Raw genomic sequence first — 16,282 nt, 5'->3', positions numbered from 1 at the left:
CAACTGTTGGTTCTACTGGGCAGTTCCCAGGTTTGAAGATGTGTTTTTGAAGAAGAGTGTGAAGCAGAGAGCTGCAGAAAAAAACATCATAGGTGCTCAGGTCTACTTTTCCCAGTTTAAGTACAATCCCCCCACAATGCACTGCTCGCTCAGCTGTCAAACTCCCGACTTCCTGGTTCGCTCCTTGCCAACACGTGAAAAACACCCACAGCTAGCCACAATGCCAACAAACACCGGGATAATGAATGGAGACGAGAACGAGGAGTTTAATGTTTTCCTGGCTTCGCACGCTGCGGCACTGCACGCCTCCAGAATACCCCAAATTTACTGGAAGAGCCTGTACTACAAAATTGTCAACGAGGTCTGAACCCTGCTAGCTAACATGCTACCTAGTTAGTGTTGACAACGAAACATTAATGCTGTGCAAAGCAGACAAGCTGATGTGACAGGATCTTTCATTATCCGCGTTTAACTGAAGCAATTAGAATACAACATTATCTTGTGTTACGACTGGATACTTAGACTGTAGCGCCGAACTCCATTCAAATATCTGGCAGCTCAATGTTTTCTTGCTTATCGGCAAATATACACATCGGATAGAACATGACTTAATAACTTTTCCGAATTTGTAGGGTCTTCTGGCAAAGTCGGCATACAAATAATACACCAAGCAGCATGTTATTTCTCAACCTTTATAATTGGTTCACAGGTACCGACAATCACAGTGAAGTTAGGCTATTTTGGGGGTTAGAAAATAGGAGGCAGACCAATTGTAAAACTTATATTTTCTTGAAATGAGTGCTGCTTGGAGTATTGAATGTATGCCGAATTGAAGAGTGGACCCTACCACTTCCTAAAACGTTTTAAATAGGATTCTAACAGGGGCACACGGAGGAAAAGAAGGAAACTTTAACATTTTTGATAGGTTTTTGAATAGACTTTAGGTTTCTGTATTCTTTCCTATTTATTCTCATTCATAAAGTGATCTGATGTCTGTCCTAGATTTATGATGCCGGGGAAGTGTTCGGGATCATGCAGGTCCACGCAGAAAGCGAGCAGGAGGATGCAGAGGACGGGGAGAGGCGGAGGGACAATCCTGCAGCAGAGATCACCTGTAAGGTGGTGGTGACCCGGGACAGCGGGCTGCAAGCCTCAGAGCCGACCAGGTGAGGGCGCTAGAGTCTCAAAATCCACTCTGACATTACTATCATTCCATTTAGGTTACCAAAAAGCAGACCAAATATATTACCCATATATTTCCCTTTGTCTGAACCTAAATTCAAAAGTGAGTGTGAAGAATTTGGATTTATACTAATTCTTACAGCACAGACAGATATTAAGGTGCCAGGAAAATATTTTTGACATAATGCCTCACAAGGTCAGAGATAATACATGAGGGAGAATAATGAATCACACATAGAATAAGAAAGAATAATAATGGAAGTATTTATCCGCATTAATTCACATTACAGCAATCAACAGATGTATCAGTGTTTAGTTTACTAATGCCATGATTTATTATAAAAGGCCTTTAGAGGACTTCACCATTACAGATTTCCTTGTTGTTAAGGGATTTTGTTCTCACTTTTACAGCCATCTTTTACATCTTTCACCTCCTCCTCCTCCTCCTCCTCCTCCTCCTCCTCATGTCAAGATGAAACTTTAGACTTTAATCAGGACAGCTGAACTGAGCTGTCTTTGGGAATGAATTACAACTGAGAATGAATATTGCATTTTTTTGCTGCCACCTCCACCTTTTCGGAGAAGGAGAGGCTTTATAATAATCATTGCTCTTATTTTCTGTCCATCTGTCCATCCTCCTCCTGCAGTGTTTACCTGGTGGACCATGCGTGGACGTACCGCGTGGATCACGCCCGGCAGCAGCTGGAGCAGATCCCCGGCCTGCTGCCCAGGATGGCGGCCCTCATGGGGCTGGACTTCCACGGAGAAGCTCCCGACCCGGACACGGTGGAGCTGGTGATGGAGCGCATGTGGAAGTACAACCAGACCTACCAGCTGTCCCAGGGGGTATGATGGGAAACGCACCCTTCCACCTCCCGTACCCCTCTGAAGACTAAAATCGAAATAACCTCTATTTTTACCATCGCTCGATTCAGTGTTCTCTTTAAAGTGATGTTGAACTTTAGTAGTACCTTGGGTTGTGTATCTTCCTCCATGATAAAACCCTAAAATCAGTGATTCTCTGTTATCTGTTGCTCCAGTAGAGGAGATTGGAGAATTGTGTTGTTTTTCTCTCTCCATTCACTGCCATTATATGGAGAAACAGACCTGAAAATCACACTTCTGGCACATAAACAAACAGCGAACAACAATGTCTCTTCTTTTGCCGTTTGAGCTTCCTCTTTCCATTTGGGTGTAAGCACACTATGTAAATCTGAGATAGGCACTTGATGCTGATTTGCATCCCAGATGGACAAACACACAGTTCATCCAGAGGTCTTCTCTCAGTAATTCCCCATGCTTCTAACACATTTCACAGCATATAACAAGTTTAGCAATCACACGTCCCTAAACTATTCGTCCATCATCATGACAATAGGCCATAAGGCACATTTACTTCTAAACGTTACAATCATAATGAAATGCAGTATTTTTCCCACACAAGTCTCACATTTCTTGCCTTTTTACAATTATTGGTAAACTTATTTTTCTTCATTCCATCAGCATAAGTTTCCTCCGTCCGCATTTCAGTGTTACACTTGTTCAAACTGAAAGGTTTAATAAACATGAAGAAAGCGATGTCACTTAAACACAATTCAGCAGCATGACTAGTTTTTTTATATATATCTTGTCAGAATCTGCTTTGTTTGCGTTCGTTTATGTGCTGGAAGTGTGATTTTTGAGTTCAACATCACTTTAATGATACATGCGTCACGGAGAAGAGAAGTACGCAGCAGAAGGATTGTTTCAGTTCTCTGAAAGGGAGTCACTTTAACAAAACCTTTATGCACAAGGCCAAACACAAGGATAAAGATTCACTAGACAAAGCAACGTCTGGTGTTCACATCACTGCCACACGAACTGTGCAGCACCTTCATCAGCACTTTTAGTATCTTGCAACCTTTCTGCTTCACATGTTATCACCCGAGTTCACATGATGGACATACAGTATGTTAAGCAATATTCTGCACTAAGCATATACACTAACCCTAAAGACATTTTTCTCCACACTTTTGCACCCTGATTTTCCCCTTTAAAATCCCCCTTAAGTAGCTTCAAAGTTAGAAAAAAAAAACATTTTTGTCCATGCTGTACAACAGTGCCTCGCACATATTCTGTATCTGCTCGTTCCAACGCTTCATTGGAGCTATAGCTGCTTATATCGAGTGAAATATTCAAGGCCAAGCTGCCATTTTTTAATTGCTGCACCATTACCTCAAATGGAAAAAATTCAGCCTGACATGCTTGGTGTCTTTGGAAACCTTTGGATCTGGACTAGAATTTAAAATAAAGTTCTGTGGGTTTGAACAAAGCTTGTTTGTAATGATGCAGAGGTGTGGATGCAGGGTGGTAGAGGTTCAGCCCAGTTCTACCTCACTACCATTTTTGTCATGGATCCATTTCTCATTTTTCTTCCATTACACTAAATGCTTCCTAAGAGGGGAGCTAAAAATAAAAATGTCTGCAAGTGGGAGAAAACACATCAAGTGAAAGCGAAGTCTAGCTGCCTAATAATAACTCTTAATCCTCTCCCTCCTTCTCCCTGTCCTCCCCCGCTCCACTCTCCCCCTCCTGCTGTGTTTTCGGGGCCCAGACGGCGGAGGAGAAGGTGCCGGTGTGGTACATCATGGATGAGTTTGGCTCCCAGGTGCAGCACTCGGACCAGCCCAGCTGCGGCATGGCTCCCTTCTTCTACCGACAGGGCCAGCTGACCTACAGCGTGCTGTGGCCTCTGCAGGACCTGCAGGAAGGAGGTAAAGGCAGACACACACACACACATGCACACACAACACACAGATGGTGATCAGAAAATAAAAAAAATGAAAGGAGAAGTCAACCAAGAGCCCATCTCCTCCCTCTCCCTCCCTGCAGCCTGTTGCACCAGCCAGAGTTTGATTGTGAAATTTACACTAAACATTACGTTGAAACAAGTTACTAAAACTGTGTCTTTGTTTCGTTGCACGATGGAGACTCGAGGTTCATCTTAAAGGGATAGTTCACCTAAAAATGTGAATTCTGTCATTATCTACTCATCATCATGCCAGTAGTGTTTTACCTTCATACAACTTACCAGGAGTTATCTAGGCTCACTGCCGGAGAAGCTCTCTTCCAAACAATTGCAGTAAATGGAGTCCGGTCCTTCAGGCTTCAAAAAGGGCAAAAAATGTCCATAAATATCCTCCATACAGCTGCAGCATAATCCAAGAAGACCCTAGAAGGCCCACCTGTAAAGATTTGATATTTGCTTTTGTTTATGATCATGTAGTCAAAAGCACAAACGCAAATAAGTCTGAATAAGATGATACCATATCTAGAATAATTTTGATGATGATCAATCTGCTACTTGAGTCCAGTTCATTACTCATTCACTCCCAAAGAGTGGGAGAGACCGACCAGCAGGTTATGAGTGATCTCTCTTAAATGAAAATGTAATTTAAGATAGATCAAGACAGATCAAGAGGTAATGCATGCATATTAATCTTTGCAAGACTAAATAAAATATTTTTGGTGTCTCTTGCCAAGTTCGTCATGGTGTCACTCAAAAAACGTCATGTCACTTGGACTTGTCAGCTATCTTGGTCAAATGTAAGGCGCTAAACAGCGCCGGAAAAAAACAGAAATTGGTTTCACTAAGATAAGAGCAGATAAGATAGCACTTTATTGATCCCCTTGGAAATTGGAAACTAAAATGAAAGGAAAAGGAAACAGAGGATTGTAAAAGAAAGAAAACAAACTTCTTTTCCGTAATTGAAGACTGGGTTGCAGAGGCCCGCTGACCTTGTTGGACATTTCATTGTGGATTACATTTTCATGTCAACAGCTACTTGGTTACAACAGGAGACTTGAGATTGGTGAGTGCCATTTGTATTTGTAGTTCTTTCAGGGTTTTTAAGTGGCTTAGGTCACAAAATGCTGTTTGAAAGCTGGAGGTCCAGCCGCTGCCGCTCTGTATTTCAGTCTGTAGCTGTGCTGTTTTCGCTGTGTTGATGAAAGCTGTGGTTTGCCATTTGTTTCATGGTGTTAAGAATGCAGAGGTGTCTTCAGCTGATCTCTCTGGTCTCAGAGAGCATCATCATGGCTGCTGTCCATGGTGCTAAAAGTCTTTTTTCAGCTGTAGGCCTAACAGAGCTTTGGTGGAGGTGCTGCTTGCTTCTACGAGTCACACTGCCTTTGATCTGCTACCTGGAGTATGTCTGTCTTACAGGATTTGTACAAAGTTAAGTTTGGAGAGTATTGTGGTTGTTGTTGTTCCATGGCTTGATGAACCGATTGGTTGGTTGGTTTTCCTGGTCAGTATTTGGTCCGTAGTCTAATTCATGTCAGTCAAATAGACCTGACAGGAATGTATTGTTTTTCATAGTGATTTTGAGGTATTGACTGGCTGATACTGCGTGTGCCTTTTGAGGAATCCATGAAAGTTATTCTCACCTAAGTGCCTATTAGATTTTTACCCTGAGAAACTGTACAGTCAAGATGAGAAATGAGAAAACTTGGATACAAAATGTCAGTGTGTGTGTGTGCAATCGTTTTTTGTTTTTTTTTGTAAAACAATTTTAAAATTCAACTTCGCTTGAAAAATTTAATCTCCCACCATAGTGAAATCCCTCCTCCCATCACAGTCACATTAGATCATCATTACCTTATTTAGCTTCAGCTCCGTTTCCATGGAAAAATACAAGCAACTTTACTCTCTACTCTCTAGTCCAATCTTGCCCTTAGTAGTTAGTTACTCATCTCTAGGAAAGTACCAATGCTTTATGCAAAGTCATCATGATCGGTTCATGACCTGTCCCCGTACCCTCTGGATTTCTAGGTACTTCCCTCTCTGTTAGTTACTTGTACTCAACCATGAGAAGGTTGCACTGAGCTCCCAACACACCCATTATTGATTCTTAACACTCTCTTGTATGTATGTGGACTAACTGAATTCACACTAAACTGCAGGAGCTGCTACCGGCCTCCCAACAGTTGGGTAATATGATTGTGGAATGCAACTTTTTATAAGTGAAAAATAAGCAAAAAGATGATGGATTTAAAGCAAATATCCACCCTAAAACACTTAAACAGTTAAAAAAACATTCACATTCTTATTCACATTGATAACGGGCCAAACGTAGACAACATGACGTCATGTTGAGATATTTCCAGCAGCTACAGTGGAGTTTGACAGCAGAAAATGTTTCAGCGATCTAAAACATCAGCGGTAAACGTCAGGTTTTGGTGTCAGTCCCTCAGCATCAAAGAGCGAGGGCTTCTTTCTAGAGCCGCCATTTTGCACCAAGAGACGTTCAACAATCATACAGGGAGAAATCCATCGTGGAAGAGGAGAGAGACCAGTTTCTCCACTGACAGTAGCCTCAATAGACCAGAATGCAATGCAGCGACAAGGGGTTCAACTTTCGCTTTTTCTCAACTGGAAAAACTTGCGCTCTGTCGCTCTTACTATGCCATCGCTGTTGCTCTTTCCACCTACACACACAACCCACAGCTGAACTGAACAAGTTCACACCTGTTCTCTGGGGGTTGTCGAAAGGCATTCTGGGAAATGCAGGAATTTACTAACTGAAGTAGAAGTAGACGAGGCATGTTAAGGGAAAGTGTGTTGGGTGTGAGAGAAATCCTGGATTCTTCTCAGTTGAACACTGGCCAATAATAACTGGACTCATGTACTAACGTTAACTCTAAGTTGCAGGTGTTTCCTCTCCAGCAGAGATCTCATTCTTATTCTGGCCGACTCAAGGACAGAGGCAGAGACTCCCTGTGTCTGTCTGGATTCCACGGAGACAACAGCCTCCCTAACTCCCTCCTGAGCAGGGTGCTCAACATAAACAACATGAGCACCCACATGACTCCACTGTGATATCTACAGTGTAACATAAGCACTCACTTTATTACAAAAAAAACTCCTTTAAACACTGAAATGAACACTAACAACTACATTTGTCTGCAGTGTGTGTGTGTGGCCTTGCCTCTATTGTTGCAGCATCTCCTCATTGCGAGTCTTTATCACCTTGTTACCACTCTCACAGATGAAGTAACGCGTGATTACGCTTACGGCGAGACAAAACCCCTGGTGAGGTGGTGCCGTCTGTTGCCATGGGTACCAGCTGACCTGGACGGGGTCAGCACCGCCACCCCCGAGCCCTCCGACTTATACTATGAGGTAAGGGCAATCACAGTCGCTTTTATTCTGGTACGCAAGTTAGTTTACCGTGTTACAGGTGTGATGCGAGCAGCTATTGATAGTGTCTGATATCAATGAACAAAATTAGGAATAACATCAGTGACAATTAAAATAGGTTCTCTTTTTAATGTTGTAGCCCATCTAATAAAGACCTTTTATTATTCAAATCCACACAAGTTCCTGGACTTAGTAATTGTGTTAGTAATTGGTTGCTAGGTGATTACAAGTCGTTGCTAGGGTTTTATAGTGAGGGATAGTGTGTATGCTATTATTACTAATATTAATTCTTCCTTTATTCTTATCGTAATTGCCCTCCAAGAGCATCTGTGGTAAAGGAATAGCTGAAGCGTTCCCTGCACAGTTTTCTCTTTTTGACGACAAAGTTGTTGTTTAGGCTCATAAGATATGCATAAAACATTTGTTTTGGCTCCCAGATCTTATAACATTAATAAATTCAGCGCAAATTCCTGAGCATTTTGGTATAAAACATTACTGCCTACGCCCCATGAAAAGTAATGTGAATAAACACAGTCGTATACACTTGAGATACACACAAAACAAGAGATACACAACAGTGCAAGAGACAATGTATTTCCCAAAGGTCCCACGTGTCTTTTCGTATTATTTTGACCACATTCCAAGGCACCCGAACAGACGCTGTGGCTCCTCAGTCAGCAGACCCAGAAGATGTTCAGAGGTGATTTATGGTCCTTGATAAGGAGAATCCCTCTACAGGCCTCTGGAATGTAACTGGGGTTTCCTAGCTCGTCGGTTATCACACTTCTGGTTAAGGGTCACGTTACTCTTTCACTTTTTGTGTGCTATAGCTTGAATACATTCCTCACATGCTTGTCTCTCTCTCTCTCTCTCTCTCTCTCTCTCTCACTCACACACACACACACACACACAGAACTTCATTTGACTCACTCTTCCTCCTCCTGTTAGAGCTGCAAACTCAGTTGAAAGTTTAAAACAGCGTCTTAAAACCCGTCTTTTTATCCTGGCTTTCCATTGTTTTTATTTTTATTTTTTCTGTTTAACTTCTTTATGTATATTTCTATGTTTGTTTGCTTTGGTGTGCTTTTATATTGTGTTCTTTTAATAGATTGTTGTCGCTCTTTTACATTGTGATTATCCTATTATTCTTTAATTGCTGTTGCTCATTTTGTGAAGCACTTTGTAACCCTCGGTTTTGAAAGGTGCTATGTGAATAAAGTCTTACTTAAGTGTCCGCTGGTATTCCTCCAGGACTTCTCAGGACCCCAAAAGTCTCCCTTACCCCCTCACATTGAGGGGGGAGGGGGGATGACAGATGAATGGTCATGGGACAGGCGCCGTCTGGGTTTTGAGGGCTTTTATTTCCATCTCACATGGAAGGGGGTCATGCCCCCCCCCCACCCCCCTACATCACCTCATCTTTTTTCTACTCATGTGTTTACTTTTGGTGCCAAAACACATAGGCAGGATCTCCAGGGTTTTCTTTTTTTAATTTTAGCACATAAACATCCAGCTCCAAAAAAAGAGTGAGGCCTCATCGATCATTTCTGACCAAAAACTGAAATCATTTTGACACAAACCGAATACTTAGATCATTTTGATGTCTAATGATATGTAATGGTCTGTGCTGTCTTTCCTCACGCTGCTCTCTCCTCCCTGCTCTGTTCTCTGTTGCTGTTCCTCTAGACCATTTCACAGGAGAACAAGGAAGAGCTTCCAGTGGAAATCCAACCCCACACTTTCCCCGAGGACAAAATCCTCAAGTGAGTCTGTCGTCTCCGTAGCTCTCCATACAGACTCTCCATGCGATAGTCAGCGGAAGTCATTGGTTGTGTCAACAAGTCCAAGCCTCCCAGTTTGTCAGGTTTTGGTACCCGCTCAGGCCTTCACCCTCCAGTCCAGGCTTGGGCTGTCACTTGTTTCTGATTTGATCCCTTTAATCATCCCCAAGGTTGAACAATATATTATTCCTTCGATCATTCCTACTCGAATCACTGTTAGAGACCCTATTCATTATTCAAATCGTTCTGTTACTGCCTCTAATTTAATTACGATCCCCCTCCAGCCTTCTATCGCTACTTCTGATCCCACTCCAAACACTCTATTTAACCCACTTACCTTTTAAGAACAGAAACGGCCGAGGGATAATTCATTTAAATATTACAAGTTTACTTCAGAAGTTAGATCATGTAAATATATTAGTTCTGCAGACTGATCCTGATATCTTGGTGTTGAGTGAAACTTGGCTCAAAAAGAGTGTCAATGACTTGGATGTAGCTTTAAAGGATTACAATTTATACAGAATAGACAGAATTGGAAGGGGGGGTGGGGTGGTTATACAGTATATGTTAAATCAGGTTTTTCTGTTACAATTCTAAATGCTGTCACCATACCGAAATGTTTTGAATTTCTTGCACTAAAGGTTCAGTTAGGGCCTAATTCAGTAATTGACAAAATAGCAGATCTACTCTCTCAGTATTCCGATGTTGAATTAATTGTTGTGGATGACTTTAATCTGAATTGGCTGAATAATACATCTGATTATCTCAAGGAGGTTAGTAGTAACCTCAACTTATCCCAGCTAATTACAGAACCCACTAGGCCAAATTTGAAAGATTACTCTAGGTCTACCCTAATTGATCTCATCTTTTCCAATAGGATTGATAAAATTATTGCCTGTGGTGTCTTCGAGCTAGGAATTAGTGATCATTGCCCTATAGCATGTATTAGAAATACTCGGTTAAAGAAAACAAAATCTCACACAGTTACTAAGAGAAATATAAGACATTTTAGTGACCAAGCCTTTTTAACTGATGTTTTCCATAGCGACATACATTATACCTCTGAAATCCCAGATGTTGAAATGGCACTGGATTTTTTTCACAAAAATCCTTCTTTCAGTCATTAACAAACACGCACCATTCAAAAAGCTTAGAATAAAAGATGGATTAACTTGGTTTTCACCTGAATTATCAGCTTTATTTAAGGAAAGGAACAGAGCCTGGTCACTTGCCAGACACTCTGGGGATCCATCCCATTGGTCATCATTTAAACAGCTTAGAAATAAATGCACATCATCAGTGAGAAACGCCAAATCTAATTATTATTTAGACTTAATTACTAGCTCCTATTCAAACCCTGCAAAATTTTGGAAAGCAGTGAACTCAAACAAAAACAAAACCACTATTTCCCTACCTGCACATATTGAATGTGGTGACTGTTTGATTTCTGAACAGAAAGAGGTTTGCCAAGCTCTCAATGGACACTTTGCTGATGCTGGGCATTTATTTGAAAATTATTACACAGGGCCCCCTCTTATTAACATTAATAATGATTGTGTATGTACCATGAACCACGTCTCTCAGTTTACCTTTCAGCCCTTCTCTCCTAGTGATGTATTTGAAGCATTGCAAGCCATTGACACCAGGAGTTCAACTGGAGAGGATAAATTGGATCCTTTTTTTCTAAGAGTGTCCGCTCCATTTATCACAGAGCAATTAACACATACGTATATTTAACCTTTCTATCACAACAGCCATATTTCCTAGTGTTTGGAAGTCGGCCCATGTAACTCCATTACATAAAGGAGGTGATAGAAATGATCTAGATAATTACAGACCAATCTCCAAATTATCTTCTTGTTGTGGAAATTCTGCAATAAAGGAGAGCAACAACAAACTTGTCTTTCTGGCTGTTTATTTTAGCATTTGCAAATGGGCTTAAGCATACAGAGAACGAAGGTTCCCACAGCAATGATCAATGATCTGCTCTCAGCACAGTATATTTATACACCTCAGTGAGCCTGATAAGAAAGGAACTGCTACAGAGTATAGTCTCTTCTTTGTCTCGCTATCTGTCTGCCTTCATCAGTCGGTTCCCTGCCTTCATCAGTCAGTTCCCGTTTTCTCCTATCAGCAAACAAGCTAATTAGAAGGGGACGTGAGGATCCCGTTCAAATTGGTTCTGCCCATGCAACAGGAGACATGACCTGGTCACACAAGTTATTATACAGACACACAATAGTTTTCCACTCTTACAGTACACAGTCTAAGTTGTATTTTTCCAGCACACTTGTCTAGCAAAAATCCTGGAATCTTTAGTAAATAAAAGACTCAAGGCATTTCTTTCAAGTCACTCTGTATTAAGTCCGCACCAATCTGGATTTAGAGCTAATCACAGCACTATTTCAGCTATTACATTAGTTACAAATAATATAGTTTCCGCTCTAGACAATAAGAAACATTGTGCTGCCCTTTTTATAGATCTGTCAAAAGCATTTGATACAGTTGATCATCCTTTGCTCTTACAAAGGTTATGCAGTATTGGCTTTGATGGAAAGGCTTGTGATTGGTTTCAGAGTTATTTGTTTGAGAGACTTCAGAGTGGAAAGTCGGGAAGTGTCCGGTCTGAGTTCTTGCCGGTAACAAAAGGTGTTCCGCAAGGTTCAATTTTGGGTCCTGTCCTCTTCACCATTTATATTAATGATATTGTCTCTTCATTGAGTGGCTGTCAAGTCCGTCTTTATGCTGATGACACCATTGTATATTGTATTGCTGATTCTGTACAACTAGCCATTGAGAACCTGCAACCTTCCTTTAATGCTCTACAAGATGCTCTTATTAATCTTAAACTGGTACTTAATGCAAATAAAACAAAATTCATGCTGTTTACTAGAGCCAGAAATATTGATTATAATAGTATGCATATATCCGCTGCGAATGGATCTAACATTGAGAGAGTTACTGAATATAAATATCTTGGCATCTGGCTTGGTGAGAAATTTACTTTTAAATACCATATAGACAATCTTGTCAGCAAACTGCGTCAAAAAATTGGCTTCTTTTACAGAAACAGAACCAGTTTTCCTATGATAAGTAGAAAGAGGATTGTTGAAGCAGTTTTCCTGTCAGTGTTGGATTATGGGGATGTAATTTATAGAAATGCTGCTCCTTCCGCTCTTAAACCCCTAGACACGGTCTATCATTCTGCCCTCAGATTTATTACTGGTGATAACTATGGTACTCACCACTGTATCCTGTATGATAAAGTGGGTTGGTCTTCCCCGAGCACGGTCTAAATTTGGAAAGTCAGCCTTTTATTTTAGTGCCCCAAATTCTTGGAATGATTTTCAACACACGCTAAAAATCAATACTCTACTAACCTATGGACAATTTAAAACCATGATCACAAACCTCCCTGCCTCAATGTGTAACTATTTTAACTGATTTTCTTTATTCTCAAATATGTTTTGTCCTATCTATTTTTAACTTTTAACTTGTCTGTAACTCGACATCATTGTAAACGAGGGCAACCTCAATGGTTCTTCGAGTTTAAATAAAGGTTTGAATGAATGAATTAACCTTTTGACACAAGTTAATCCCAGCAGTGTTACGCATTCCAACTGTGAAATGGTTGTATTGTTCTTCCCTGTTACCCACCCACCCCCACTCCCCGCCACCCCCACCTCCACGCCCACTCCCCGCCACCCCCACCTCCACCCCCACTCCCCGCCACCCCCACCTCCACGCCCACTCCCCGCCACCCCCACCTCCACCCCCACTTCCCGCCACCCCCACCTCCACCCCCACTCCCCGCCACCCCCACCTCCACGCCCACTCCCCGCCACCCGCCACCCCACCTCCACCCCCACTCCCCGCCACCCCACCTCCACCCCTACTCCCCGCCACCCCACCTCCACCCCCACTCCCCGCCACCCCACCGCATGCCTGTATATTATGTTATCACTTCAGTGTGTGCCAGACTTTTCCATCTGCTTCTCATTTGCTTCCAGAGTTTTCTCCGTAATGAGGCAAGTAAGAAACAACCTCACTCATCCACGCTTCCAGCTCACAGACGAAGAGGAGGAGGCAGATATCATTTGGGCCTTCGGTCACCTCAAGGATTTCAGGTCAGCAACAAGCTGAGTAACACAAACACACATCCAGACACCATCAGTCACAATCACACACACCCCCACGGCCTTTCTGACAGACAAACCAGCCCAAACTACACTGAGCTGACGACAGACTGATTGTGCGAGTCGACCTGACAAATGAACATGAACCAAAAATGCCAAAGTGAAGCAGAAAAACTAAAATTAAGAAATAATAAAAGTCCCTTCTGGCAGATGTGTCCAAATGCCACAAATTGATTCATTTATTTTGTTGCTCTACAACTGACATCACTGCAACAAGTGTCAGTTCTGCTAACATCAGCATGCAGCAAAATAATGTTGCCACTCAGCTAGTATTCTGTCTGTTGTGCTGCGTTCAAGTGCTGTCGGAAATATCGCAATTGGGATTTGAGCGCACATAAACGATAAGATATGACAGGGAAAGTGAGGATTACCTATGATCCCCAAGTTGCTGAGATGTGACATTAATTTTAAAAAAACATCCATCGCCCGTAAGTAAAAGGACAAATTCTTGTTTAATTCTATGGAAAAGGCTATGTTTCTAGTGATGCATGTGCCCGTATTGTGAGAAGCAGGGCGGTGGGTGGAGGATCTCTGGGAAATGATAAAGAAGATTTCTATTAAAGATAGAGATCATGATGGGAATCAGTCTTATGCACTCTCACATTCCCCCCTAAGAAGCATAAATAGGAAAGACATTAGTCCCAGCTATGGGCAGAGATTAGTGCAATCAGAAACTCAATTTGAATTGCATTAACTTGAATATTTGATGCTTGAATTGAATCATTGTATGCAAAAACTGAAACTGAATTGCAGAAATTCAATCAATTTGAAACAGAATGTAATGGTTTGAAATTGAATTTGGTTGTTATTGCGTTTAACTAATTCAATCAATACACTCTCAAATTCAATTCAATTTCAAGTCTCTGAGACACACATCCAGGGACTTAGGAAAACAAAACGAGCAAAGATTCAATCGACCTCCTGTTCGATTTGTCTGCCTAGTGCGTCCTAAGCAGTTTAAAGTTGAATGCAACAGTTGTGGAATTGTATACGCAGTCGGGTGAGAGTTCACTCAGTGGTCAGGCGTGTAAATTAGATATATTATGAACCTCGGGGGCCAATCGGATCATCCTGGGTGACAATGGTTCATGTAGTTGACCTAAATCTCAAGATGTGCCTGATGTTCCTGCTACAAGGCCAAGGCCTTTCTTCCAGGGGCATCAGTCGCTAGGTCAGCTATCAAGCATGTGGAGACATGAGGGAGCCGTATGTTATTTGAAGGATTCACTATCTGTCATTATGTAAATAAACACCATATGGATCACAGGTCTCTCTCAGTAAGGAAGAGACTACATCAGTGATTCTCTTTAATTTAGTCCACATTTGGGCCTTGGACCCTCATTTGATGAGATTTTGTCTCTCTGACCCAAATCTGAGAATATTTTTATTGCTAGATATGATTTTGTCCAGAATTCCATGACTATCTGTATTGAAGGTAGAGAGATAACAGAGAAACTATGATCAAAACATTCTTCTACATTCTCTAATTGTGTTAACTTCTTGTAAATGAAATAATGATGAAGTTTAACAATTCATCAGTTTGCTGGGGACCCCCTGGAACCCCCTCAAGGACCCCTGGTGGTCCCCGGACCCCACTTTGAGAACCACTGGACTACATCACTGACTCTGTTCATGTTGCATCATTAAACGTCTCCTACTTGATCACATTGACTCCTGTCTGTTCCTGTTCTCCGCTATCGATATCATCATACAACATAATGACCAAATTTGTTTTCAAACTGTTTGATTCAGTTTTAAATTCAGTTACAACTTTGTTGAAGGAGAACACAACTTCTGCTCTTACAAATCACCGTCGTTGACATCACACTGAACGGACTCGGTTCCTCCTCTGACAGGCAGCTGAGCGAGGAGCGACCTCACGTCATGGTCAACCAGTTTCCTTGTGAGAGCATCTTCACGGTGAAGGACTGCCTGGCCGCCGTGAGCCGGAGAGCGAGGGGCGGCCGGGGGGCCGACTGGCTGCCAAAGACGTTTAACCTCCAGACGGAGCTGCCCCAGTTCGTCAGACATTACCAGCAGAGACAAGAGAGGTTTGAGTCTGATGCTTTGTTTTGTTTTTTAATAATCAGTGACGTTTTCGTGTTAATAAATGTGCGTTTTGCTACTCTCTATCACCACAGTGATTCAACCTATATCCAGTTCATAAAGCTTTTCCATTGTCTGTTCTAAACAGTCGGTGTCTGGTAGCTCTTTCCCGGGAAAAATCCTCTGCCGCACAGGAAGTGATGCGTTTTACATTACCGGTTTGTTTGGAATCAACAGAAGAAGAAGAACTGGGTAGTTAGCATGAGCAGCGATAGCCACCATGGCTGAACAGACAAAGAAAAGAGAAACTCAAACTGCATCAACAGGAAATCCAAGCTCCGCCCACACTGTTTGAGTGATGAGCGCTTAGAGCCAAAGATGGAGACTAAATACAAAGATGAGGATCTCACAGATTACTTTGTTAAAAATGCATTATTACAAAGAGGCATTTGTATTTTGTTGGAAAGTAAACAGTGGAGCGTGGAAGAAAAGAGAGGGGATGATGCTTGACTTGAGACTAATGGAACGTGTACTTCATAAGCAGTGTTTCCCACAGAATTTGAATGTACTCGTGGTGGTAGGTGGGTTGAGTGCCTTTTTATTCTTGTATTCTCTTATATTGTCAATATATAGGCTATTATCAATAAAGGATCCCACTACCTGGATGGCTGAAAAATTATCTAATGTACTCCATTTTAAATAGTTCCATTTGTCAAACAAATAACCTGTATATATCTAAAGTACTTTGTGTCAAAGATAACATAACTTAAAAATATAAACAGTGCTACACTGTTCTGTTTGTTGCTTGCTTTTGTCTACAAGGTGAAGAATAGAAATGAGACTGCTTTTACAGAGAAATCTGCTTTCTGCCCCTCTGCCCTGCTGCATCTCTCTGT

The 16,282-nt window shown here is 41.7% G+C and overlaps 1 protein-coding gene across 1 annotated transcript in view; it reads left to right on the top strand.

Moving 5' to 3' along the window:
• Nucleotides 1-205: 205 nt before the first annotated feature.
• Nucleotides 206-16,282, top strand: part of ttll12 (tubulin tyrosine ligase-like family, member 12) — a 29,570-nt gene continuing 13,493 nt past the window's right edge. The window contains exons 1-8 of the mRNA XM_071910112.2: nucleotides 206-361; nucleotides 1,003-1,166; nucleotides 1,830-2,028; nucleotides 3,776-3,935; nucleotides 7,212-7,345; nucleotides 9,050-9,126; nucleotides 13,155-13,271; nucleotides 15,197-15,391. Coding sequence (XP_071766213.2) covers nucleotides 221-361; nucleotides 1,003-1,166; nucleotides 1,830-2,028; nucleotides 3,776-3,935; nucleotides 7,212-7,345; nucleotides 9,050-9,126; nucleotides 13,155-13,271; nucleotides 15,197-15,391 — 1,187 coding nt within the window. The 5' untranslated portion in view covers nucleotides 206-220. The remainder of the gene's footprint in view (nucleotides 362-1,002; nucleotides 1,167-1,829; nucleotides 2,029-3,775; nucleotides 3,936-7,211; nucleotides 7,346-9,049; nucleotides 9,127-13,154; nucleotides 13,272-15,196; nucleotides 15,392-16,282) is intronic.

This window comes from Centroberyx gerrardi, chromosome 24 (genome assembly GCF_048128805.1).
Source record: "Centroberyx gerrardi isolate f3 chromosome 24, fCenGer3.hap1.cur.20231027, whole genome shotgun sequence".
NCBI classification, from domain to species: Eukaryota; Metazoa; Chordata; class Actinopteri; order Beryciformes; family Berycidae; genus Centroberyx; species Centroberyx gerrardi.
Note: the sequence above shows the minus strand (reverse complement) of the source record. Positions and strands in the feature narration are given on the sequence as shown.